Source organism: Muscardinus avellanarius, assembly GCF_963383645.1.
Source record: "Muscardinus avellanarius genome assembly, chromosome: 22".
In the NCBI taxonomy this organism is placed as follows: Eukaryota; Metazoa; Chordata; class Mammalia; order Rodentia; family Gliridae; genus Muscardinus; species Muscardinus avellanarius.
The window spans coordinates 10486810-10514331 of NC_137808.1; the positions used below are offsets into that span (position 1 = coordinate 10486810).

Consider the following 27522-nt stretch of genomic DNA (forward strand, 5'->3'; position numbering starts at 1 on the left):
TCATGTCAAAATAGCTAATGGCTAGCTGGGCGTGGTGGCACACGCTTGTAATCCCTGCGCCTGGCCCACGCTTGTAATTCCTGCGCCTGGGAGGCTGAGACAGGAGGATCGCGCAAGTTCAAAGCCAGCCTCAGCTACTTAGTGAGGCTCTCAGCAACTTAGTGAAACCCTGTTTCAAAACAAAGTATAAAATAGGTTTGGGAGAATAGCCCGGAGGTAGAAAAGCCCCTGGGTTCCACCCCCAGTACCACCAATTAAAAAAAAAAAAAAAAAAAAAAGCTAATGGCTGCCGGGTGTGGTGGCGCTTGCTTGTAATCCCCCCCACTTGGGAGGCGGAGAAAGGAGGACCTTGCAGGTTTGAAGTCAGCCTAGCTGGCTTAAGAGACCCTGTTTCCAAATAAACATAATATAAAATAGTTCTGGGAGTGTAGCCCAGAGGTAGAAGGGTTTCCAGGAACCCCAGTACCACCAAAAAAATAAAAATAAAGCTAATGGTTTCATCTTGCAAATACTCCATGAGAGAGGGTGGCTCTGCTAATTTATTTTTCCTCTAAGTGAGCATACTCACCTTCGTCTAATTTATCATCACCATTTCCCCCAGATATTCGTGTGTGTGTGTGTGTGTGAGTGTGAGTGATTGAACCAAAAGGCATTCTACCCTGAGCTACACCCCCAGTGCTATTCAGTTGTTTATTTGAAACCTAGTCTTCCTGAGTTGCAGTGTCCTGGTGTTGCTGAGGCTGGCCATGAACCTGCCGTCCTCCTGTCTCAGCCTCCCAAGTCCTGGGACCACAGGTGTGTGCCACCATGCCTGGCTCTGTCCCCGATGTTTCTGAATTTCCTTCCCTAAAAAAATCTAGTTGCCAGCAGTAGAGTTTGGGGCTGCATTTTAAAGCAGCGTGATTTTCCACCCGGCTTGGCCGCTGCCCACATCGCAGTATCTGGCTTACCTGATTAATTTAGCTTGTCAGTGAGGGAGCAGTCCTGATAAGAGAGGTGGCCGGTGGAGGCAGAAAAGAGGGCCGGCGAAGAGCCGATTACTGGCTTTAATAATTCAGTGTGTTTTGCTGTAATAGACTACAAAGTAAATAGCACTGCACATAAATGCTGGATCTCATTTATACAGTCCAGAAATTGAAGTTTAATTAAGCCGTACTCTGGAGACTTTGAAGTGATTAAGGAGACACTTGTCGCAGGCTGCGTGGCAGGGAAGCGCAGGAGCCTCTTCCCGGCGCAGCCCGCTCTGCACCCCTGTGCTTCCCGGGCCCGTTGTCCGGGGGAGTGCACCGAGGGCTGGGGTCCTGCCTAGCCCACCCGCGGGGAGCCGCAGCTGTTGGGATGTGGTGGTGCTTCTGTTGTCTACTTTATCTTTTTTTTCTTTTTTGCAAGATCTAGTTAGAAACCCCATAGCCATCAGCAGTCACTCCCTTGCTGGTTCCTGATGACCAGTAAGCTGCTTTATACAGGATTTCATGAAATTTGTGGTCTTTCGCATTTTCATTGGGCTCATATGTTCCTGATTTCCAGGTTTATACATGTTATAACTTACCTTTCTTTTTCTTCCTTTCCTTCCTTCCTTCCTTCCTTCCTTCCTTCCTTTCTTCCTCTTCCCTGTACTGAGATTGAACCCAGGGGCATTCATACCCCCGAGCTATATCCCCAGCCCTATTTTTTGTTTGTTTGTTTTGTTTTGAAATTGGGTCTCACTAGGTTGATGAGGGTCTTGCTAAGTTGCTGAGACTGACCTCGAACCTGCAATTTTTCCGTCTCAGCCTCTCAAGTACTGGGATGACAGGTGCGCACCGCCACGCCTAGCTAAGTTGGCACTGCTTCCTGCCGTAGCCACGCACTGAGTTCAGCTGTGAAGATGGATTAGCATCCAGCTGACGGTGCTTCTCACGGTGACGTGGTGTGACTGGTGCAGTATCTGCCCGTCGCTCCTTCGGATCCGTGGAATGGACGAGGAGGCGCTGTGCTTGACGCAAACCGTGACATCTTGTTTTAGCAGTCAGTTTTGTGAATTCATTGTGCAGGATCTCAGAGGAGGCTGGGGTGGTGTTTGCTACAGTTTTTAAAAAGTTTTCAAAAAAAAAAAGTTTTCCTCATGGACTACTGTTTTTTTGGAAAGTACTTGAGCAAATGTGAGAAACTATCAAAATTGCTACTTTCATAATAGATATTAAGCCAGCAATTCTTTTTTTTTTTTTTTTTGTGGTACTGGGGTTCCTGGAAACCCTTCTACCTCCGGGCTACATTCCCAGACCTATTATGTATATATATACATATATATGTGTGTGTATACACACACACACACACACACACACACACACACACACACACACACACACACATATATATATATATCCACCTCCCAAGCACGGGGATTACAAGTGTGGGGCACCACGCCCAGTTAGCACTTCTTTTCTATGAATGTAATCTAAGTAAATAATACAAAACAAGAAAAAAATCTATTAGCCTATAGATGTTTAATGAAATATATATACATATATATTTTTTAAATTTTTTTGTGGTACTGTGCCACATGTACACACATGTACATGTGTGGTGGCGCCACACTGTGGGGCTCGACTCTTGCTAGGGCTGGACCCCAGCAGTACTGCAGATGGAACCCTGGGGTATTCTAACTCTGAGCTGAACCCTCAGCCCTGTTTTTATTCTTTATTTTAAAACAGGGTCTCACTGAACTGCAAAGGACATCACTAAGAAACTGAGGCTGTCTGTGAACCTTGATCCCCCTGTCTCAGCCTCCCAAATGCTGAGTTTACAAGTGTGCGCCATCATGCCCAGCTTATATTTTTTTAAATAATGGAGAGTAATCAGAAACACCCACTAGAGGAGAAATGCTTGTAAGCTATGGTGTCTTGGATGGAAAACTAGATCGCCAATAAAAATGATACCTGGGAAGACTTACAAGTAATGAAAATGAAGAATCAGAAAGTAGTATGCAGCCGGGCGTGGTGGCGCACGCTTGTAATCCCCGGGCTTGGGAGGCGGAGACAGGAGGGTTGCACAGGTTCAAAGCCAGCCTCAGCTACTGAGTGAGGCTCTCAGCAATTTAGTGAGATTCTGCTTCCAAATAAAGTATAAAGTAGGTCTGGGAGTATAGCCCGGAGGTAGAAAGCCTCTGGGTTCCATCCCCAGTACCACCAAAAAAAAAAAAAAAAAAAGTAGTATGTAAAATTATATATACACATTAAGGCAGCTATAAGAGAATTTGTCCCAGGGCAGGAGGAGCTCAGGTTTGAGGCTACCCTTAGCAACTCGGAAACTCTGCTTCAAAATGAAAAAGTCAAACAGAGCTGGGACTGTAGTCGGAGGTAGAATCCCCTGTGTCCAATTCCCAGTGACACACACACACACACATAGATTAGGAACATACTCCTAGGCTCTATGGTGGGACCTTAATTACTTGTCATTCTGTTTCAAGCTGGCTTAGGTAGAAGGGACTCTCCTGGCTCTGTAACTGCCCTGAGCAAGCCAGGCTGGCGCGGTCACCGGAGGCCTGGCCTGGCCTGGCCTGCCCTCCCCCGGCCTGGCCTGGCCTGCTGTCTGTGCTAAGTCTGTTCCCACCCAGCCTCTGCATCATGGTGGCCCAGATGGCCATCACTGGCATCAGCCTTAGCCAGGCTGTGGAAACCCTGGCCGCAGACGCCACCCCAGGCCCCTCTTACAAAGTGCCCATGGGAGCGTAGCCACCACCCATTCCCTGACCAAACGCAGGGCTCCAGGGGCCCGGCAGGCCCAGTGTTGGGCTGGGCTCGGGGACCCTTGGGGTCTCGAGTGGCACAGGAGAGGAGCAGCTGGTGAGAGGCTCCGCCACGTGTTCCCGCGGCCCGATATTGTGCTGTAACGTGAGCAGGGACCCCATGGAGCCCAGCACTGACGCGCGGCCTGGCACCGGTGGAGGCATCCTTTTCTTTCTTCAGACCTGTCACCGGATACCATCGCCTGGCCCTCACTTTCATACAGTGAGGCAGGCGGGGCTGCAGGCACTGTAGTGTCTGTGCATGTGTGCGTGTGCACACCAGCGCATGTGAGCCTGCTGGGGAGTGAACCCAGGCCTCTCGCCCGCTGGGTTCAGCGTCTCCACTGGGGTACACGCCTGGCACACAGGCTGTTTTCACTGGGTGAAAAGATATTGTTTAATAGTTTGGGGGACACAAAACACATAGTTTATAAAATTATAGTCCTCAGAAATAGCTACCATCCAGCAAATGATGGGTTTTGGTTTTCATGCACACATTTTGGTGTTTCTTTTTTTTTTTTTTTTTTTTTTGGTACTAGGGACTGAACCCAGGGGCATTCGACCCTGAAGCTACAACCCAGCCATTTTTATTTTTTATTTGAAACAGGATCTCCCTAGATTACTGAGAATCTTGCTAAGTTGCTGAGGCTGGCTTTGAACATGTGATCCTCTATCTCAGCCTCCCATAAGGCATGCACCACCACTACTAAATTCATCTTTTACTTTTTGTGTTGTTTTTATCGCTTTCTTTGTTTCTTTCTTTCTTTTTCTTTTTTATTTCTGTGGTGCTGAGGATGGAACCCAGGGGCATTCTACCTTCAAGCTACACCCTCAACCTGATTTTTATTTTGAAACATTTGACTTGTTTTTTTTTTTTACTATTTTTAAAGCTTTGTCAAAAAGATATTATCCGTCGGGCATGGTGGTGCATGCTTGTAATCCCAGTGCTTGGGAGGCTGAGACAGGAGGATTGCACAGGTTCGAAGCCAGCCTCAGCTACTTAGTGAGGCTCTCAGCAACTCAGTGAGACCCTGTTTCCAAATAAAATATTATTGCCCTTATGTTGGTATGTGGCATTCTGATTTATTCATTCTTGCTGCTGCCTAGTATTCTCTTTAAACAGTCAAGTATATTCATAATTCTCCTTTGCACGAACAACGTTTATCCCAAATTTCATTTTTGTAAACAGGCTGCCGTGAATGTTCTTGCATGGGACTTGTGCAGACGTGCAAGCGTTTCTGTAGGTCAGGTGTGGGGGGTGGAGCAGTGTGTCTTTCCTCACACCTCCTCACCTGGACAGGACTCTCCAAGGTGTCCGGAACATCCTTCCCTGTCCCGCGGGGCCTGCGCTGAAGTGCCACTGGCAGCTCAGCGTGCTCAGGCTTTGGGCGTGCCATTTTTGCCCATCTGGACATGAAGCTGAATCTCTTTATTGTTTGGCTTCGTGTCCCCAGGACTAAGGTAGAAGCTTAGTGAGTAAAGCTAGGTAGAGTTATTCGATGATGGGAACACAGGGACTGTGTTCCTGTGTAAGATAGCCAGGTAGTTGAATTCATCGGTGGTACCTTTACTTCTGTTTCATTTCTGCGGTGGTGGGGTGGAACCCAGGGTCCGGGTGCTCACATGCTAGGCCGGCGCTCTGCCACTGAGATACACCCCAGCCCCACTTGCTTAGTACCTCTGCATCACAGTCCTGTTCCTGAACATTGGGCAAAATCTGAAGCCAGTGCTTGCTCTGAATCTTCTTTGTGGCGTGTTTTGACCAGTGTCTTAATTGTGTTCTTTTAATTGGCTGTCATTTGGGCTTTAACGTCCCCTTCTCTCCCTTGCAAACACCGGGCCTCGTCACGGATGGTGAGGCCGGGGGATCACATCGGGATGAGCCCAGAAGCCCGGCTCCTGGCTTCTGGGCTCGTCCCGATGGGGTGTGCTAGCTCTGCCCAGTTCTTCTGCCTGGACCCCTCCCCAGAGAAGCCGGGCTCACCTCCTCCAAGTCCTCAGCAGAGCTGCGCTTGTAAGGGAGGCCTGGCACCAGCCTGCAGGCCACCCTGGGCCCCGCCCTGCTCAGCAGGGTCATTCGGAACGCCTGTCACTTTTTCTCTGCGTAGGTTGCTTCATCGCTGTCCCTCCTGGCCACCGCTTTTGTCTTTCCCTTGCCCTCTGTAGCGTGTACTTTCAACAGGGATGGGCGGGCATCTTTGTCTTTTTCTAGAACAGTGCCTGGCATGTGATTGTTTCTTAGTCAAGGTCTGTTGATTAATTTCATGGGCTGCAGCTAAGAAGAAAAGGAGAGAGGGAAACGAGAATGAATGAATATGTGTGTGTGTGTCGAGTCCTGGAGCCAACAGGTGTGGGCTAGAAACCACATGGAGAATGGCACGGGAGTGCGGCTGTGACTGTGACAGAGCCCTCGAGGGCATGGCAAGAGAGGCCTCCAGCAGCAGCCGGGACTCGGTCTGGAAGGCAGTGGCGAGCCCTCGCACAATTCTACTTCAGGAAACGGCATGATTTGTATTTTGGAACACACCAGTCTGGCACCTTTGAGGAGAACTCATAGGGTGAGGGTTGCCGATTAGACCAGAGGCCAGAGGACCAGCAGGAGGGCCGGCACGGTGGTGCAGGGGAGAGAAGACAGAGCCACATCAGGAAGTGGGGGAAGATGGCGCATTTGCCTGTGACCCCCAGTATGTGCAGCCCAGATAACTCCCCGCGTCTGGCCCTGGCTGTGCTGGGAGCCCTGCTGCGCGTCTGTGCTCCTAAGTAATCACACCAGCTTGGAGAGCTTTCCAAAGCGTGCCAACACGTTTCCAACTTTCCTTCTAGTGAAGGGAGTCTGGAGGGAGACTGCCATTATGCACCCGAGCACTGGGTAATGCAGCCGTGTGTGGACTGAGCACCAGGGTTTGGAAGGAAGGTAGCGTTTGACATCCAAGTCCCCCTGGTCTCCAAGTCTTTTGTGCAAGTAAATGAGTTTCATCTGTCTCAGGGCATCTTTTCCAGGCCAACTTCTTCCAACTCGCCTGCAAATGTCTCTCAGTGGTGTCTTTGAGGCTTGACTGCTCCTCCTTGTCTGGAACGAATCTTTTATTACTAGGAAATAGCTGGATGATGATCCCAGACTCTTGGACCCCATTCTGTTCCCAGCTGTTGACTCAGTATCTGATACCTCCATCGCTTGCAGGTTAACCCACCCCACTTCTGCTGTTGCTATTAATACAAATTGCATACTGGAAGCCGAGTGTCACGGCCACCACCTCACGAGACTCTGGCGAGACCGTTGGGATTAACACCTGTTCCTCGGAGACACCCCAGATGTCATGGGGTGGGAGGCACATGTGTTGTTTTCTTTGCTCACCTCCTGCTCTCGCCTGATCCCTTCGGCTCAATGGTCATGCATTCCACAGCAACCTAAAAGCCTCCAGATGATGGGAAGATCGCGTTGCCCGTTTCACATGGGAAAGCCACATCCCACCCTCCTCTCGTTCAAGTTGCGTTGAAATCCAATTTCCATGGGCCGCGCAAGTGGGAGCCCCACAGCCCTGTGTCAGCTGTCGAAGTTTAGCAGGACTATTTCCAAACACAGGCCAGTAGGCAGCCAGCAGGCACTAGACAGCTGAGTGCTGGCAGAAAGAGTTCCAGACACCTATCCCAGTCCAGACAGTGACTCATCCCGCCGTTGCCAGGATAAATATGGGAATAAATGGTATTTTTCTCGAGGCAGGAAGAATCGTCAAAATGCTTATCACTTTATAAAACATAACAGATTGTGCCTGTTCGTGTTTTGAAATGTTCCAACCACTCGCTAGCTTTTTCCTTTTTGTTTGTGAGCGTCACTGCAGCTCTAACCCGTTCCCCTCCCTGCAGGAGGCCCGGAGCGCCCCGGGGTTTCCGTGCTGTGCTGCCGCCTGAGCTCTGGATCCACCTGGCAGTGGTGGCCTGTGGCAGTCGGCTGGAGGAGGCGCTGGTCATGCTCAAGTCGGCCGTGCTCTTCAGCCACAGGAAGATTCAGTTCCACATCTTCGCTGAGGATGCTCTGCAGCCGGAGTTTGACAAGCAGGTGAATTTGAGAACGCACAGCACGGTGCTTACCCAGGGCAGACAGGCTCCGTTACGGGAACCGCACCTCTGGTCAGATGCACCGTACTGCCTGCCTGGGTGTGCGGCCTCGAGCCGCACTCACCTTGTGAGGTTGAGGGCTGAGGCGCCCACTTTATATGGGCACTAGGAGGAGAGCAAGGCCACGCACACAAAGCACTGGGCATGGCGCCATCCTTGTGGGGTGCTGGTGCTGTCCTCAGCTGGGGGTCCATTAGCTTATTGTGCACATATACACAAGCAAGCTAATTGTGTGTGTCACTGAGGATTGAGCCCAGAGGCATTTTACCTCTGAGCTACAGCCCCAGCCCTGTTTCGGTTTGTTTTGAAACAAGGTCTCACTAAGTTGCTGAGGTCTCAGCCTCCCAAGTACCGGGACGACAGGCATGTGCTACCATGCCTGGTTTATATATATGTATTTTACTAACAACTACCATGTGTGCACTGAAATAAATTTGAATAATATAGTTGATAAGTTCAAAGACAGAAGTTCTCACTACCCTTCAGTTTCACACAAGAAATGATCAGAGTTAAGGATCTGGAGTGGTTTTTCCACGTTGTTTTCATCTAAGGGTGTGTGTATATGTTAGTGTGGTTGCATATATGGACACACACAACTAATTATACATACTTTTACACATACATGCATATGCATACCTGCATGTATATACACATGGACAAACACATGCATCTATACACGTGTATCTCTAATGTATGTGTGTTATATGTCACATATAAACGTATGTATCCATATGATACGGTTCTGTGGAACCATATCGCTGGCCTTGTTCCCACTCAGTCTCCAGCATCCTCCCTTTTGGTGATAACATGGTCTGCTGGGTTCCCATGTATTTGACGCTTTCCTTTCAGAGTTCTGAGCAGTGAGCACGAGAGCTTTAGAAAGGCCTCCCCAGAAGAGTACAGGTGTGCCGTGGCGGTCCACGCTTTGATTTCCTTGACAGTTTTCTTGTGTGGTGAGTGGTTGAGTGCTGTCAGAAAGAGCCCTGTTTTGTTTTGTTTTGTTTTGTTTCTAAGGACTTGAGTCAACAGTGTTATGTCCTGTCACCAGGCTGGCCACAACCACACTAATGAGAAATACTGAAAACAGCATGCTTGGCAGAGAAAGGCTAATAGAAAGCGAAAGAAACAAATCACCATGGCATCGTCACCAAGAGAAGTCAGAGGAACCAATAGTCATGGGGCTTTGGAACTGATTGGAGGAGTGCCTTGTCAAGGTCCTGAGTCAGGGGGAGGAGAACGGAAGGCTGGGACTCAGAGTTGACCGCTCCAGAGCTGCAGCATAAGGGAAATGATGAGGATAGTGGTTAGCCTATGTGGAGGGCTTAGTATTTCTTATTGAATCCGCTGAATATCCTCTTTCAGAAGGTAACCATCATGTCCTCTATTCCAGTTAGCTTTCTATTACTGTAATGAAATACCTGAGGCTGGGTAAGTATATAAAGAAAAGAGGTTTATTTAGCTCACTGTTCTGGACGTGCGAGGGCATGGCTCCAGCACAACCCTGGCTCTGGTGAGGACCTCAGGGCAGACGACACCACCGTTCGAGGGCATGTGCAGGAAGGAGGAATAGATCACATCACCAGACAAGAATCCAGGAGAGGCTGGAGTGGGCCAGGCTTGCTCTATCATAAACTAAGCCTTTTCAAGAACTAACTCAGAGTCAGGCTTGGTGGTGCATACCTGTAATCCCAATACTTGGGAAGTGGAGACAAGAGGATCGCAGGTTTGAGGCCAGCCTCAGCAACTTAGTGAGGCTCTCAGTAGGACCCTGTTTCAAAAAATACAGGGTTGGGGGTGTATCTTGCCAAGCTAAGGCCCATGCTCCCAACAGGTGAACGCTTGAGGGACAAACTCAAACCATGTCCAAGCCATAGCGTCCCATTTTACAGACCAGATAGTCCAGGCTTACAGAGTTCTAGTGATTTGCTTTCCGGGTCAGTTTACTGGTTCCAAACTCCATGGACTTAACTATTCTACCATACTACCTCCTGAACTAGTAGGTTGAAGACTCCAAGTCAAAATGCAGAGCCACTGTTTACTTGCTGTGTGCTCTTAGGTGAGTGTTTTGGCCTTTTGAAACCTGGGGTGCAGGATGGACAGAAGAGACAACAGATGTGTTTTCAGGATAGGTGAGGTCCACAGGACTCGGGCTCTGCGCACTGCAGTTGTCCCCAGGACAGTCTGCCCTACACGGCTGGGGATGGAGGTAGACTGAACTGTTCACGTGTGTAGCTGCACCTGCTGGCACATTTGGCTTCCAGAGTTTCTGGGATGCCATACAGGAGAGGGACTGGAGGAGCCAAGCCAAATACAAAATAAAATCAGAACGGGGAATGTAGCTTGGAGTTAGAATGCCCCTGGGTTCAATCCCCAGCACAAGAAGAAAAAGAAAAAAAGAAACAGAAAGAAAGAAAGAAACTTACAATAAACGTTGTAAAGCATACAGAAATATAAACTTAGCTGAACCACGACCACCTCCTCTAAAGGCGCCCACTTGTAATAACTGGATGCATGCCTGTTCAGACTTTTCTCTACATATAAAATATATGTGCATATATTTTTCCTTATTGGCCATATATTATAAATAGCTTTGTTTTCCTAAAACCTAACTATACATCCTAATCATTTTTCCATGTCAGTGCATATACATCTTCTCGAACTACATTTATCCCCTTGTACAATCCTGTCATAACTTATTTTCCCAGTTCCTTATAATTGGCCGCATACACTATCCCCACATTTCCTCAGTACACACAGCACGGAAAAAGCCGTACCCGCGTCTTTGGGGATTTGCGGTGGTGGGTTTCCCAATGGCCCTCGGCAGCTTGTGCAAATCCCCAGTCCCTGCGGCAGCGCTCATGGATCGCTTCTCAATTCCCCTGCCGGCTGAAGAAGTGCTTTTCTCTCTGTCCCTATTGCTGGTGGGAGGAGATGGCCTTTCACTTAGCGAACACGGGTAGTGGCCCTTTCAGCGTGCCCACCCAGAGCCCTCTGGGTGTTTTGCAGGTGTCTTGGTGTCTGATCGCCTTCCCTCACCTTGCGTGTCTTTCAGTTGCGACAGTGGCCTGACTCATACACAAAGAAGTTTGAGCACAGGATCTACCCCATCACATTTTCCGTTGGAAACCCTCAGGAATGGAAGAAATTATTCAAGCCCTGTGCTGCCCAGAGACTCTTTCTTCCGGTAGGAACACCTGTTTTTACTACGTTGCAGCTTGGGAAAGATTGGCTTGTGGCAACGTGGCAAAGTTGGCTGAGACGCGTTTAGGACTGTTGCACTGAAGCAAGGAGCGCGTCTTGCCCAGATGCTGTGGTTGCTGCTGCGTAGGCCTCGGTGCGTGGAGAGAGTGTCCCTGTGTTCCAAAGGTGTCTTTCCCCAAGACTGGGGGTCCCGGGGCACCTGCGCATGTCGATATTCTTACCATGGCCGCACTGTTGCTGGCTTTATGAGCCTGAGCACGTGCCCCAGCTTCTCCAGGCCTCAGCGCTCTCCACACGCGAGGTACAGAGCTCTCGATAAATGTTAGTTTCCATGACTGTGACCCTTACAACAGTAGCTACTGCTAGATGTAGCCACACTAAAGTATATTTCAAAAAGGGCCCAGAGTTCTGGTTCAGCCTTTCAGTTTTGAATTTTTAAAAATATATGTATTTTTGTGGTACTGAGAATTTAATCCAAAGGTGTTCTACTGCTGAGCTATACCCCACCCCTTTTTATTTTTCTGGTGGTGGTGGTGGTGGTGGTGGTGGTGGTGTGTGTGTGTGTGTGTCTGTGCGCACGCGCTCACGTGTGCATGCGCACGCGCGCAATACTGGGAATTGAACCCAGGGGCATTCTACCTCGAAGCTATACCCCTAGCCTTATTTTTATTTTAAATCAGGGTCTCACTAAGTTGTTGAGGGCCCCCATAAATTGCTGAGACCGGCCTTGAACCTGCAATCCGCCTGTCTCTGCCTCCTAAGTGCTGGGATTACAAATGTGTGCCACCATGCCTGGCTCTCTCTCTCTATATATATTTTTTGGTGGTACTGGGGTTCCTGGAAGCCCTTCTACCTCTGGGCTACACTCCCAGACCTATTTTATATTTTATTTGGAGACAGGGTCTCTTAAGCCAGTGAGGCTGGCTTTGAACCTGCATGATCCTCCTGTCTCCGCCTCCCAAGCGTGGGGATGACAAGCGTGCGCCACCATGCCTGGCTTCTATTTTTAATTTTTAATTTTTTTTTTGCAGGTCTGGGGATGGAACCCAGGGGCATTCAACCTCTGAGCTACACCCCCTGACCTATTCTTTTATCCTTTATTTAGAAACTGGGTCTCACTGTGTTGCAGAGAGCTTCACTAAGTAGCTGAGGCTGTCCGCGAACTGCGATCCTCTGGTCTCAGCCTCCTGAATGCTGGGATTACCAGCAGGTGCCACCACGCCCAGCTCTATTTTTAATTTTGAAACAGGATGCCACTAAGCTACTGAGGGTCTCCTTAAATTACTGAGAATGGCCTCAAACTTGCGATCCTCCTGCTCTTAGCCTCCCAAGTACTGGGATTACACACACGCCCAGCTTCAGCTTTGCATTTTTCAATTGTATGTTTTTGTTGGCTTTTAAAAAATCTGAAATAGAAAAATCAGTGAAGATGTATCAAAACCGAGACTGTCCTTGAGGGGGGAGGGCAGCTTTGAATTTCAAATCGCAGCCTTCAGGAAACCTGGGCGCTGTGCTCAGGCTCTGCGATGGAGACGAGGTGCCCTCAGGTGGCCGTGCTGCTCCCTGGACACACATCCAGCAGCCCTGACCAAGTCATTAGAAGTGGGATCAGGGCTGAGTCTCCTACATGTGTGGAGCCGTGGTTCCGGTTGGGCGCAGTGCTGCTCTCCTGGAATCTTAGCACTTGGGAGGCTGAGACAGGAGGATCACAGGTTCAAGGCCAGCCTCAGTAACTTAGCACGACCCTCAGCAACATAGTGAGACCCTGTTTCAAAATAAAAACAGGCTGGGGGGTAACTTGGAGATAGGGCGCCACCGGGTTCAATCCCCAGAAATAAAAGGGGGAAAAAAGGAAACATTAGGAAGGCAAATTAGTAAGTTAATATTGGGAACTGTCTTCCCACCATCCAAAAGATTAGCAACCCAGTGAAACTACGTTTGAATTTTCCCCGACCTTGAATTGCGATTCCATTACCACCATTAAGAAAACAACCCCACAACAGGATGGTTTTCCTTCATTCCCAGCTATGCAAGCGTTCCATTTTGAATGACAAATGGCTGCTGGCATTCCTTATCTGCTCTGATAATGGAAACCAGCTTTCCTTAGAAATAATAAAGAGAGATTGCGGTTGACGGGACATTTACCTTCTCCTGGGCCCGTGCTGTGGCCGCAGATTATGAACATGGCGTTTGGGGGCACTGCTGAGATGTACTGATCTTCAAGGTACTTTAAATTTAAGTCTGGGCCATTTTTCCCCTGAAATCTATCACTATAAAACCAAATTGTAGAGCCGGGCGTGGTGGCGCACGCTTGTCATCCCAGCATTCGGGAGGCTGAGACCAGAGGATGGCGGTTCGCGGACAGCCTCAGCTACTTAGTGAGGCCCTCCGCAACTCAGTGAGACCTGGTTTCAAAATAAAGAATAAAAAATAGGGCTGGGTGTGTAGCTAGGAGGTCAAATGCCCGTGGGTTCCATCCCCAGACCCCAAAAAAAACAAAAAACAAACAAAAAAAAAAAACAAATTGTGCCGGGCACGGTGGCGCACGCTTGTCATCCCCACGCTTGGGAGGCGGAGACAGGAGGATCGCGCTGGTTTGAAGCCAGCCGCGCTGGCTTAAGAGACCCTGTTTCCAAATAAAAATATAAAAATAGGTCTGGGAGTGTAGCCTGGAGATAGAAGGGTTTCCAGGAACCCCAGTAGCACCAAACAAACAAAAAACCAAACAAATTGTGTGCACCGCTGAGGCAGCACCTAGGGAATGGAGATCTCAAAATGCAGACATTTCCAGCACGTGGCCAGTTGGCTCAGAACCATTATTTTACCCATTTTCTGAGGAGTTTTCATCTCCCCAAGCCTGCAGGACAGACCTTTCTCAACCAAGTTTGTTTGGTTGTTTGGTTGTTTTGTGGTAATAGAGATTGAACCCAAGGGCATTCTTCTTCTGAGCTTCACCTCCAGCCCTATTTTATTTTTATTTTGAAACAGGGTCTTGCTGAGACTGGCCAAAGTTGAAAGGCTGGCCTTGAACCTTCAATTCTCCTATCTCAGCCTCCCAGGTACTAGGATTACAAGCGTGTACCACCAAATATGGCTTCAACCAAGATTTTACCATGTGAATTACATCAGAGCTCTGGTCTTTGCGTCTTAGGCCTATCCGATTCTCAAGTATAACTAAGAGAATTCAGATTCCACCAAAGCAGGTCCTAGAAACCAGTGTATATTTGATCTTCTACTTCTGTGGCTAACAGTCCTAGGAATGGGGCCAGTCTTACTGCAAACGCCCCAGCAGGCGGCTGGAGCAAGCCCTCTAAAGAGGAGGATTTCTTTTCAGGTAATTCAGAAGCTCAAAGGATTTAAAACTACATAACAACATGCCAGTTGCCGATAAATGAAATGTGTTCGTTATAATTGATCCCGGAAGACTCTTCCCTCAGTAAAGGCCAGGAAATTTTCACTTCTCAAGAATAATTGAGTTGTGTGAATTCATATTGCCTTTCCCCCAATTAGTTGGAGAGAGCGAACTTTTGTAATATATCTGTACTTTTCCTACACACACACACTGTGCCTGTGTAATTGCAAGGGTTTCTCTCCTCAATAATTGAGGTCCTCCGGGGAGCCCAGAGTTATGTAGAGTATCACAGGGATCGCTGAGTTGCAGGCTCCTTACTGGCAGGTGGCATCGAATGTGGTCATGTGAGGTGGCTGAGCTAGTGTTCAGGCTTTATCCAGGGAGAAAGGTTCCCCTCGCCAGGTTTTAATAAGCACCAAGATTGTAATAATATCTGATATTTTCCCCCTGCTGTTACTTGCCACCTTCATGGAAGGAGTGAGAGAGATCTATTGTCAAGAGAGACAGGACAGATCACTTGTAGTCTTACTGGTACATTTATCATGGGAGCCTTCTGACTCCATGTTTTCGAGAAACTTATCTCATTCTTTAATATTTTTTAAGATGCACTAGGACAAATAAAAATATTTAATACCTGTATTTTGTATATCACATTGAGGATAATAACACACGATCTTTCCTTTTTTCATTCATGTTCTGCTAAAAGATCCTGTAACCAGTTCCAGTGGGGTTTTTTTTTTTTTTTTTTTTTTTTTTTTTTTTTGGTACTGAGGGTAGAACTCAGGAGTTTTTATACCTTTGGGCTGTACTCCCAGACCTATTTTATACTTTATTTGGAAACAGTGTCTCACTAAGTTACAGAGGGACTCCTTAAGTAGCTAAGGCTTTCTAGGAACCACAGTCCTCCTGTCTCAGCCTCCCCAATGCTGGGATTACTACAAGCATGAGCCACCATGCCTGTCTGCAAGACCCTGTTTTAAAATAAAAAAATAAAATAGGACTGGAGTTATAGCTCTGAGATAGAACACACCTGGGTTATTTTTGTGTGTGTGTGTGTGTGTGGTACTGGGGGTGGAACCCAGGTGCTTTTTCTACCTCTGGGCTACACTCCCAGACTGATTTTATACTTTATTTGGAAACAGGGTCTCACTTAGTTGCTGAGAGCCTCACTAAATAGCTGAGGCTGGCTTCAAACCTGAGCCATCCTCCTGTCTCAGCCTCCCAAGCACAGGGATTACAAGTGTGTGGGTCGCCATGCCTGGCAAGTTCCAGTGTTTTGAAGAATCTTTACTTCCCAGAAATGTTCTAATGAGTTAGCTGTAGGCTACTAGGAAAGGGAGGCTTATCAGATTGTGTGTGTGTGTGTCTGTGTGTGTGTGTGTGTGTGTGTGTGTGTGTCTGTGTGTGTGTGTGTCTGTGTGTGTGTATGTTACTGGGGATTGAACCCAGCGGTGTTCTACCATTGAGCTATACCCCCAGCCCTGTCTACCTAATTAATTAATTAATTAATTAGTGGTACTGGTGATTGAACTCAGGGATGTTCTACCTCTGGGCTACACCCCCAGCCCAATTTTATTTATTTATTTTTTTTTAATCTTAAAATAGTGTCTCGCTAAGTTCCTCAGGGCCTTGCTAAGTTGACAAGGCTGGTCTTTTTTTTTTTTTTTTTTTTTTTTTTGAGGTACTAGGGATGGAACTCAGAGGCATTCTACCTCCAAGCTATACCCTCAGCCCTATTTTTTATTCTTTATTTTGAAACAAGGTCTCACTAAATTGCAGAATGCCTCACTAAGTAGCTGAGGCTGTCCTTGAACCGTAGTCTTCCTGTCTCAGCCTCCCATGTACTGGAATTACAAGCATGTGCCACCATACCTGGCTTTTTAAGGCTTGAGCCTGCAATCTTCCTGTCTCAGCCTCCCAAGTACTGTGATTACAGTCATGTGCAACCATGCCCGGCTTTTTTTTTTTTTTAAACAGATTCGAGCTAAATTATTGCCCTTTGGCCTCCAACCTGTGATCCTTCTCTCAGCCTTCCAAGTACTAGGATTGCAGTCATGTACCACTGTGCCTGGCTAACCATTAGTTGGGTTTGATTCTTAAATATAAAAGAAAGGGACAATCTTGTTTGAAAGTCAGTCCAACTTGAGTGAAGAGCTTCAGTCCTTGTGACCTGATGTTTCTGTTTTCAGCAATTCTCTAGCAGAGAACATCCTTGAGGGGCACCATCTAAGACATCAAAGCAGGTCTACCCTGCTTTAATCGGCAGTGGCCATGGCCAACAGGATGCTTACAAAGCCCACAGGGAAAGATAGGTCATGATCCTGGCTGGGAGTGTGGCACCCGATAAGAGAGGAGGCAGGCCCAAAGGGAGCTTGGAGGGGGACGGAAGCTCTGAGGAGGCCATTATCTCAGGACATGCCAGAGAAACCAGATAGCTTTGGCTACCCTGGGCCCTTGGAGAACATCTCCACGCACCCAGACTGAGACGGGAAATCAAAGACCAAGCCCAGTCTCAGGAAAGTAGAGTGGAACATGTGCAGACCACCAAGGCAGGGGCACACCTGGTTCCTGGCCAGAGTGTTACAAAAATGAATTTGTGAGTTATATATAATTCCACAAGGGGGCACAATAAATGCACAAATACAAACTGGTTAGACTAATTTTTCTCCTGTACCATCACTTTTCACGCTAATAATATAATGAAATGAATAACCTTAAATCTCAAATCAAGAGTTAAAATGAACCAGGCGTGGTGGCTCGTGCTAGTAATCCCAGCATTTGGGAGGCTGAGACAGGAGGATTGCGCAGGTTCAAAGCCAGCCTCAGCAACTTAGTGAGGACCTTTGCAACTCAGTGAGACCCTGTTTCAAAATAAACAATAATAATAAAAAAAATAGGACTGAGGTTGTCGCTCAGAGGTAGAATGCCCCTGGGTTCCATCCCCAGTACTGCCAAAAAAAAAAAAAAATAGTTAAAATGATGGAACACTATCAAGAATGCATATTTATTTTTGTACAGATTTCCAATGTATGTATATACTTAAGAAAAACTGAAAGAGTTACGTAGGAACAAGACTTGCAGTTTCCATGATCTCCTCTGCTTAAACTTTTATTTATTTTTTCTTTTCTTTTTTTGGTGGTACTAGGGGTGGAACCCAGGGGCTTTTCTACCTCCGGACTATACTCCCAGGCCTATTTTATATTCTATTTGGGAACAGGGTCTCCCTAAATTGCTGAGAGCCTCACTAAGTAGCTAAGGCTGGCTTTGAACCTGTGCAATCCTCCTGTCGCAGCCTTCCAAGCACGGGGATTACAAGCACGCGCCACCACGCCTGGCTAAACTTTTATTTTTGGTATTAGGGATTTTTTGGTTCTCAGTGGCATTCTACATCTGACCTAAAACGCCTAATCTATTTTATTTTTTATTTTGAAACACTGTCTCGCAAAGTTGTTGAGGGTTTTGCTAGGTTGCTGAAACTGGCCTTCAACCCGCGATCCGCCTTTATTATCCTTCCAAGTACTGGGATTCCAAGGGTATGGCACCAAACTCGGCTGCTTAGACTATTTTGACAATATCAAGAAGGATGCTTGAGCACGTCCAGCATGGAGTAGAGCGTCTCTGTTCTCTGCATATCCAAAATGAAGAGGAATTGGCTCCAAGTAGACGATTGGAAAGTATGTGTAGTATGAACCCATTGATATCAACCATAAGTGTCTGTGTTCATGTAGCCCAGAGGACAGTTCTCAATATTTATTTATGTCCGTCTGTCTTTTTCTTTCTTTCATTAATTTATTTTGTACAGGAGATTGAGCCCACAGGTGTTCTGCTTCACAGCTATACCCCCAGCCCTATTTTATTTTTTGTTTTGAAATAGGGTCTCCCTAAGTGGCTAAGGCTAGCTTCAAAGCTGTGCTCTTTGTATCTCAACCTTCCAAGTCTTGGGATTCCAGGCATGTGCCGCCGTGCCTGGCTGTGGAATCATCAGTAGGGGCCTGGTAGGAGGTCCTTGGGTCACTGTGAACGTGCCCAGGGGACAGTCGGGCCCCGCCCCCTTCCTTCCCTTCTGTTTCTCGGCCAAATAAACAGATTGCTTCACTAAGCACTCCCATGGGCCTTTGGGGGCCATTTACCCAAACCATAACAGGCAGTGAGGAGCGGGAGTGGTGGTCTCAGAGACCTGGCTATCTGTTGAGTAGCTGGACACGGTGGCACACACCTCTATTCCTAGAACTCGGGAGGCTGAGACGGTAGGATTGCAGGCTGGAGGCCAGCCTCAGCAACATAAGCCACAGGAGCTCTCAGGACCTCCTCTCTGGACTCAAGGATAAGGAGAGAGAAGCATGGAGACAAGCAGGGGCTCCCCAGCCATGTCTGTGTGCGAGCGGATTTTGCCGTCACCATGTACGTCTCTCCCTTTGTGTGTGTGTGTGTGTGTGTGTGTGTGTGTGTGTGTGTGCCTAGAGACAGAGCCCCACAGAGCTCACCTGATTCTAATAAACAAAAGACAGAAAACCACTTCAGACAACGCTACCAAACAAGTGGCCTCGTGGACAGCTACGGAATTTATCCAACACTCCACCCAACGACTGCAGAATAAACATGTGTTTCCTACATATAGGGAACGTTCCCTGACATAGGCCAACCATATGCTGGGCCATAAAACAAGTCTCCGTGCATCCAGAAGCATTGAAATCACAGGGAGCATGCTCCCGGGCCGCAAGAGGGTTGCAGCGGGGACGGACAAGACACCCGGAAAGTCCCACCATTAAGTAATTCACACTTGGAAAAGCTAGCAGTCGAAGAAGAAATCGCAACGGAAATCCACATCCCTGTGGCTGCCACGCTGAGGACTGGGTTGGAGTGGTTGCCGTGGGGACACACGGGCGTCTGTGAATGGGGCTTTACCAATTCTGGGGCACCTCGGAGTCAGGGCGCCGAGTAGAGAGGAGCTACAGGCTTGGCTCTCTTGAGGTGGAGCCTGTGGGGCGGCGACACGTGTAGGGGGAGCGAGGACGGCCTGGCTGCCTCTATCTCTAGAGCTGAACGTCTTGCCCTTGGCCTCGGCATCGAGTCTGGACCGGTCCTCGTGGTTCCTGATGAGCTCTGCCTACCTGCACAGTTCAGTCTCTCCCGGCTCTGCCTTCTCTTGCCTCCAGCCTGTGCACCTGCTCTTTCTGGGTTACAGGACCTTTGCATGTGTTGCATCTTTACCCCTCGTGCTGTTCTCCTGGGAGTCCCCTTGCTTTTACTCGGTCCTGGCCTAGAGGCCCACCCTGTGCTTCCACGCACCCCATCTTCACCGCGTAGCTGCTGGGCCTCTTTCTGCCTCCTCCACCAAAGCACCAGGGAGTGCGCCTCATTCTGGTGCTCCTGCGGAGAATGTCGCCAGCCCTCATGGGGTGAGGCCTGTGTCAGAGTCCTGACACGTGGCAGTCGGGGGTCCTTGCCGTGTGCGTGCCAGGGCTTCACAGTCATGATCTCGTGCTATCGTGCCAGCAGCACTGAGGCCTGGGCTATTGATCTTCATGACATGCGGAAGGCGAGGCCTGCAAGGCTTCAGCATCTCGACCCAGGTCTCCCCGTGAGCGGCAGAAATGGAGTCCACACGTAGGCGGGGAGATTCCAAACCCCACACTCTCAGCCGCCAACTTGAACTGTGCATGTCAGGCCCAAAGGAAGCAAAGTGATCTCCAGGTGAGCCCCTGCTCATCTGCTGCCGCTGAGCAGGCTCCAGTGGGACCCACACAGCGTGCGTGGGTGGCCCTGAGGGTCTCTGGGGGGCTGCCAGGGCGGGGCCGCAGCTGGAGCAGGAAGACCCATACAGCCCGCAGCTCGGGTCCAGATAGCCTGTGCGTGCCGCCTGCCCACCCTTCCTCCAAGAAAACAAGGGCCTCCCTGCCAGTGCTGAGTAACTCCCATAAAGGAATTAGAATGGCTACTTTTATATTCTTTGGTAAATATTCCTCTTCCCATTATAACACAGTCAGCAATCCTCTTCAAATTAATACCAGCAGTAATTGTACAGAATTAGCCTCCAGAGATGTAGTGTTATAGACAGAGTAATTATTTTCTCTTTCCTTGTTTTTTCAAATAAAGAGTAAGAAGGCCTTATGTATTTGCATCCAGGCAAGGAAATAAGTGGATTATGATATTAGAAAGGTTCAGAACTTCATTTATTCTCTGCTTGACTCTTGACTACAAGAAAGCCCTTTGGTGAGGGACGTGCTTCACAGGGCTGTGGGTGTTCATGCTGATAGTAACTAATTGCACTGACTTTTGTTTTTTTTCCTGGTACCGGGCATGGAACCCAGGGGCATTTTACCTTGAAGCGACATGTCAGCCCTTTTCTATTTTTTATTTTGAAACAGAATGTTGCTGAGGGGCTCACCTAGTTCCTGAGGCTGGACTCAAATTTGTGATCCTCCTGTCTCAGCCTCCTAAGTATTGGAGTGACGCGAGTGCACCAGCACGCCTGGCGGCCTGACACTTGTCCCTTGGGTCGAAGGGGAGGGGGACTTGGTGCTCAGGGTGGCACCTCTCTAGTTTTGCAGTCACATCAGGCCCCTTCCTTTATTTCTTACCTAATTTTGTTTTGCAAAGGTGATTTTAAAGGACGTGGACTCACTTCTCTACGTGGACACTGACGTCCTCTTCCTAAGGCCTGTTGATGATATCTGGAAGCTTCTGCGGCAGTTTAATTCCACGCAGCTTGCAGCCATGGCCCCCGAGCACGAGATCCCAAAGATTGGCTGGTACAGCCGCTTTGCCCGGCACCCCTTCTACGGCTCTGCAGGTGTCAACTCAGGAGTGATGCTAATGAATTTGACTCGCATAAGAAGTGCCCAGTTCAAGGTAAGGAGTGCTTTAAAATGCGGTCTTTGGCAGGGCCCATGATGGCGCACGCTTGTAATCCCAGTGTTTGGGAGGCCGAGACTGGAGGATCTCAGTTCGTGGACATCATCAGCTACTTAGTGAGGCCCTCTGCAACTCAGTGAAACCCGGTTTCAAATTAAAGAATTAAAAAAAAAATATGGCAGGGGGTGTAGCTCAGAGGTCAAATGCCCCTGGGTCCCCAGACCCGCAAAAAAAAAAAAAAAAAAAAAATTAAATGCAAGCCAGGTGTGGTGGTTTATACTTGTAATCACAGAATTTGGGAGACTGAGATAGGAAAATCTCAGGAGGATGCTGAGGATAGCCTCAGCATTTTAGCAAGGGCCTTCAGCAACTTAATCCCTGTTTTAAATAAATAAATAAATAAATAAATAAATGCCGAGCATGGTGGCACACACTTGTATTCCCAGTATTTGTGAGGATTGTGGTTCACAGACAGCCTCAGCTTCTACTTAGCGAGGCCCTTCCCAACTCAATGAGACCCTGTTTCAAAAATAAGTAAAAATAAGAAAATAAAATAGAGCTGGGGGTGGGGCAGCTCAGAGGTAAAATGCCTCTGTGCTCAATCCTCATTATCAGACACACACACAAAATTTCCACAATACCTAAGAGATCATGAAATGTTCCCTATAGATGCTTCTGAGGAAATTGGGAGTGGGTTTGGAGGGGAATAGAGGAAGAAATAATTTTACATCTTTATTTTTTAATCTTTATTTACAAATTGAATATTTAGCCTATAAATGTATTGTTTGTGTTTTCTTTATTTTTATATTTTTATTAGAACAGTGTACTTATACATCATAGCGAGAGCCAAAGTGACACATACGTGCAACAGCGCTTGGTGCCTTTCCCCACGTATAACCCCCCTGTTGCTTTTATTTTAATAGTAAATGATTAATTAATTAGTTTATTTATTTATTTTGGTGGTACTGGGGGTGGAACCCAGAGGCTTTCTACCTCTGGGCTATACTCCCAGACCTATTTTATATTTTATTTGGAAACAGGGTCTCACTAAGTTGCTGAGAGCCTCACTAAGTAGCTGAGGCTGGCTTCGAACCCATGCGACCCTCCTGTCTCTGCCTCCCAAGCGCGGGGATGACAAGCGTGCGCCACCACGCCCGGCGTAAATGATTATTTTAAGACATAGGAGATATTGTTTGTTAGATCCCTAGTGGTGCTGTCTATTTTGGTTCTCCCTTCGGAGATAAGATCGTGGCGCAGTGGTGCATGCCTGCATCCCAGCGGCTGAGGCAGGAGGGCCCCTTTGGAGGCTGGGCCTCATAGCAAGACCCTGTCTCAAAATAAGGAATACAGAGGACGAAGAGGCAGCTCAATGGTGGATGCCTCTGAGTTCAGTTCTTGGAAAGGAGAGAAAGAGCGGAAGAGAAGAGAGTAAACCTAAGAAGGAGGTTCCATCTCAGGCGTGGTTTCCTGAGTAGAAACCGTAGGCGCAGTGCATGTGTATACCCCCTCTCTGTGTTCGTCCTTCCCGGGAGGCAGAGCCCCAGTCTCCTCCCCGTGTCTGGGTGGATGAGCTACACCTGTGCTGCCTCCGACGCTCTGACGACGTTCTCTTTTCCAGAGCAGCATGACCCCGGCAGGCTTGGCTTGGGAGGACATGCTGTACCCTCTGTACCAGCAGTACAAGAATGCCATCACGTGGGGAGACCAGGACTTGTTAAATATCATTTTCTATTTCAACCCAGGTAAGTTCTCTCTGGAAAATGCCATCTGTGTGGGTCTCCGCCCACCTCGCGCCACAACGCACATTCCAGGCCTGGGCTGCTATTGAGGGCTGAGTGGTGCACAGAGGGGCCTTGTTTCCCTGCGCCTGCCCTTTCGTCCGCTCCGCTGGGTAGCTGGTGGAGGCGGGACCCCAGCTACTGCACAAAAGGCCAAATGTTAAAACCTCTAACACTGGACTCTGTTTTTAGAGAACATCTTTTCGATGCGGCCACACATTCTTCCAAGAAGTGCACTCAAAACTGATAGGAGGTGCAGAACCAGGCAAAACTAGGCATGGCGCCCTCCGCCACGGGAATCGTTGCTGAATTGAAAGGAGCTGGTGCTCAGGGTGCTCAGAGGAAAGTCGCTTGTTCAGGGTTAGCGCAGCCTGGGAGACAGACTCAGCCCCAGGGCCCTTTTTCATCTAGAGCAAAAGAAATGTGAGCTCAGTTTTGTTCAGTTGGGGGCGGTGAGGCGGGGAGAAAAGAAAATGAAAACCATGTTTTCTTAAAAAAAAAAAAAAGGTAAGGTGGAAAAAAAGTAATCCTTCTCCTATTCAGGCCTTTCCTTTGTCTTTAAAAACCCTGAGATAGGCCGGGCGTGGTGGCGCATGCTTGTAATCCCCGCGCTTGGGAGGCGGAGACAGGAGGATCGCGGTTAAGAGACCCTGTTTCCAAATAAAAAATACAAAAATAGGTCTGGGAGTGTAGCCTGGAGGTAGAAGGGTTTCCAGGAACCCCAGCACTACCAAAAAAAAACCCTGAGATAGCCAGACGTGGTGGCGCACGCTTGTAATCCCAGTGCTCGGGAGGATGAGACAGGAGGATCGCACAGGTTCAAAGGCAGCCTCAGCTGCTGAGTGAGGCTGTCAGAAACTTAGTGAGACCCTGATTACAAATAAAATATAAAAAAGGTCTGGGAGTATAGCCCGGAGGTAGAAAAGCCCCTGGGTTCCACCCCCAGTACCACACACACACACACACACACACACACACACACACAAACCCTGAAATAAGTTGGATGTGGTGGTATACACTTAGAATCCCAGTACTTGGGAGGCGGAGACAGGAGGATTGCAGGTTTGTGGCTAACTTCAGCTACTTAGTGAGGTCCTCTGCAGCTTAGTGAGTTCAAAATAAAGAATAAAAAAAGTAGGGCTAGGGCTATAGCTCGAAGGCAGAATGCCTCTGGGTTCAATTCTCACTACTACAAACAAACAAACAAAACAAACAAACAAAACACCCCTGAAATAGAGACTTCTATTGATAAATATTTCTGTCCTATGAACCGAAACCCAGCAGTATCCCTCACATTGTCAGGCTTGTCTTCACTTATATGGTTAGTGAGCACCTTCTACAACCCAGACCAACTATATTTAAAAATGTAAAAAAAAGGGTCTGTCACCTTTTCCCCTAGAAGGGAGGGAGGAAGACGACTTGGGCCACCCCAGGAGAGAAGCGTGTTTATGTTGTGGTTGCTGGTTGCTATGAATGAAGCAACACCCATAAACCCTAGCACGTGGCTGGAATGTTATTATTATCAGTTTCCTGTAGCCACTAACACCACTTCTTGAAATGTGTTTAAAAGTCACTAGCTAAAAAGTGTTTTGAAACTCCGGTTATAATTAGATAGTGGTGCCTGTGGGTGTGTGATTGCGGAGCCTGGTAGAGACCCAGTGGAGGAGACACGGAAGCCCCCAGACCGTGCAGGTGGCCCCTCCCGCGGGCCCTTCCTGGCAGGCAGCCAGGGCGCCTTCTCCCAGGGGGATGGCTGAGCTCACACCCGGACAGGTGAGCTTGAGTCCCGAACAGAGTCTGCTGAAGGGTAAATCTAACAAGAGCCCAAAGAGGCCTCTCTTGAAAGACACGCGATGACTGAGCTCAGGCATCAGCTCGCGGGGCCGTCGAGGCCTGCTAGGGGAGAGGAGGTGGGGCAGCCAAGCCAGGCCCTGCGGGAGCAGCCCGCGGCAAGCTGCTGAGAACGTCGCCACTTCCTTCCTGGCCCGAGTGGCCGCACAGCCTCGGCCCCCTGGCTCCCTCTCAGGCCGCAGCCTCTGCCCAGGGCCCGACCCCATGCCAGCCCCGAGTCAACACGACCGTGGGAGTCCACAAACAGTGAGCTGCTTTTCCTGACGCTTCCTAATTCATATTCCTGAGAGAGAGGCAGACAGACAGATGGACACTGGCCAGCCCAGCTACGCAGACCTCCCTTCATTCAGCCACACGGGAGAAAGTGGGCAGCTGTGAGGTACTTTGCTCTCGCAGACTGACCACATGGGTATACTTGAGGGCCATTTGTAGAAGAGTGGGTTACGGACAGAGGAGAAAGCGCTAGTCAAGTGTGTCAGACTCACAGCGCATTCTGCCACAGGAGGCAGAGGAGCTGACAGACCATGGACAGATGTGCCCCACCCACCAGTGGGTGTGGTGGCAGGCGGCCGGCGGGCATGTCCCTTGGTCGTGCGGCCTTCCTCGTCCTTCCTGGGGTGCCTGGAGCCCTGGCCTGGGCATGCACCTCACTGCACACCGACCCAAGCCTACCCCAGAAGCACCAGCATCCTACTATTATTATAATTATTTTGTCTGCGTGGTACTAGGGATGGAACCCACAGGCATTCTACCTCTGAGCTACACTTCTAGCCCTGTCTTATTTTTTATATATATTAATAGGAGAGAGTATCACAAAGTTGCTGGGACTGGTCTCAAATCTGTGATCCTCCTGCCTCAGCCTCCCAAGTACTGGGATGACAGGTGCGTGTCACCGCGCCCAGCTTGCACCTGGCGATCTAGAGTGCCGGGTTCCGGAGTTGGCAGGCTCAGGGCGCTTCTGGGAAACTGCAGGCGAGCCACACAGGCACAGGGAGAGCCTGGGCGGGCCAAGCGCCCGGGCATGAAGCACAGGAGAGAAGAGCGGGAGTCCCGGGGTCGGCACGGGAAGCAATGTGCCTCTGGGTGTGAGGCTCAGCGCCTTACGTGAACTCAGGCTCAAAGTGTTGGTTGGCTGAATGCATGGAATTAAGGGAATGGAGTGAAGGGGTGAAGGAAAAAGAGGCCACAACACATAAAAGAGAGAGGGAGGCAGGGCAGAGAGCCGTGGGCCGTGCGAGAAGAGCCAAGGCACGTAGGTGAGGAAGGCAGGAGGAGTCTCCATCATCCCTTCAGTCAGACGCCTGCTAAACCAGTCAGACGTCCCCTGGCAGCTTGGGAGCCCCAGAGCAAGAGTAGGCAAGGCTGGTTCTTCCAGGCTGCAGCTAACCCCTCCCACCCACACCCCTGGAGCTGCCGCGCTTCCTGCCTGCCCACTTCAGCTTCCCCTTTGATTTTATGGGCAACTCCCTGGACGGTCTACCTCTGAGCTACACCCCAAGCCCTCCCCCGCGAGCTACGCCCCAAGCCCTCCCCCGCGAGCTACACCCCAAGCCCTCCCCCCCCCTTTTTTTTTTTTTATAAAACAGGGTCTTGTTAATTTGCTCGGGGTCTTGCTAGGCCGCTGAGGCTAGCCTGGAACTTGTGATCCTCCTGTCTCAGCCTCTCCCTATCTCCTTTTGAAAGGACAAAACACATAGTTTTTGTTTCTCAAACTAAAACCAAAGTTAGTTACTTAGAACCCGATGTGGATTTGTACGTCTTGACTATTTTAGGCCAAAGCAATGTATTTCTGTGGCACTTTTTTCTCTTTTGTCTTCCCCTTTTGAAGAGACCACCTTTGCTCCAGCAAAACTAAGGTGGTTTATCTTTTCTAAAACATGCTAGGTGTGGTAGCACACACCTGTCATCCCAGTCCTTGGGAGGCTGAGGTAGGAGGAGCACAGGTTTGAGGCCAGCTTCAGCAACCTTGTGAGGACCTCAACAACTTAGGAAGACCCTGTTTCAAAATAAAATAGGTCTGGGGTGAGCTCAGAGGTAGGATGCCCCTGGGTTCCACCCACAGTACCCCTCTCCCCCCAGAAAGAGAATCCCTTCCTTAGCAAAAGCTTGAGTTTAAGTGGAGCAAACAAAACGTCTCTCATCTCATCACGGGTGCCATGGCCCTTGCCAGCGCACAGATCCCCGCAGATGGAGCCGCGCTGCCGCACTGTGGATGCGGGGCCTGGGGAGCGCGGGGAATGAGTGCTTGTGTTCACCCTCTGTTACACCTTTTGCACTTCTTGCTCTGGGACATCCTGCAGGGGCGTTTAAAGAGGCACCTTCTCGTCGTGCTTTCACATCTGCAGAGACCTTCCCCCAGCCTCCTGTGATCCAGCCTCAAGGCATCGCGCGGAGGAGCCAGGGTGATGAACCTACTGCTGTTATACTCTTGGTCACCAAGGGGACATTTCTGAGTCCAAAGGGTTAGAGCTGAATGTCTCAACATCAGCACTGCAGCTACAGTGGGAGAGCATCCTGTTCACTGGAGGGTGTGGATGGTGTCTCTGGCCCTTGTAGGGTGTGTAGGGCCTCCCCTAGATGCCAGTAGCATTTTTCCCATGTGT

At 49.0% G+C, this 27522-nt stretch overlaps 1 protein-coding gene across 1 annotated transcript in view; it reads left to right on the plus strand.

The window, feature by feature from the left end:
* The window catches only part of GXYLT2 (glucoside xylosyltransferase 2), a gene marked incomplete at both ends in the record, with an annotated part of 42013 nt that overhangs the window by 9511 nt on the left and 4980 nt on the right, over positions 1-27522 (plus strand). Inside the window, 4 exons of the mRNA XM_080718105.1 lie at positions 7631-7823; positions 10935-11066; positions 21036-21287; positions 22909-23032. Coding sequence (XP_080574231.1) covers positions 7631-7823; positions 10935-11066; positions 21036-21287; positions 22909-23032 — 701 coding nt within the window. The remainder of the gene's footprint in view (positions 1-7630; positions 7824-10934; positions 11067-21035; positions 21288-22908; positions 23033-27522) is intronic.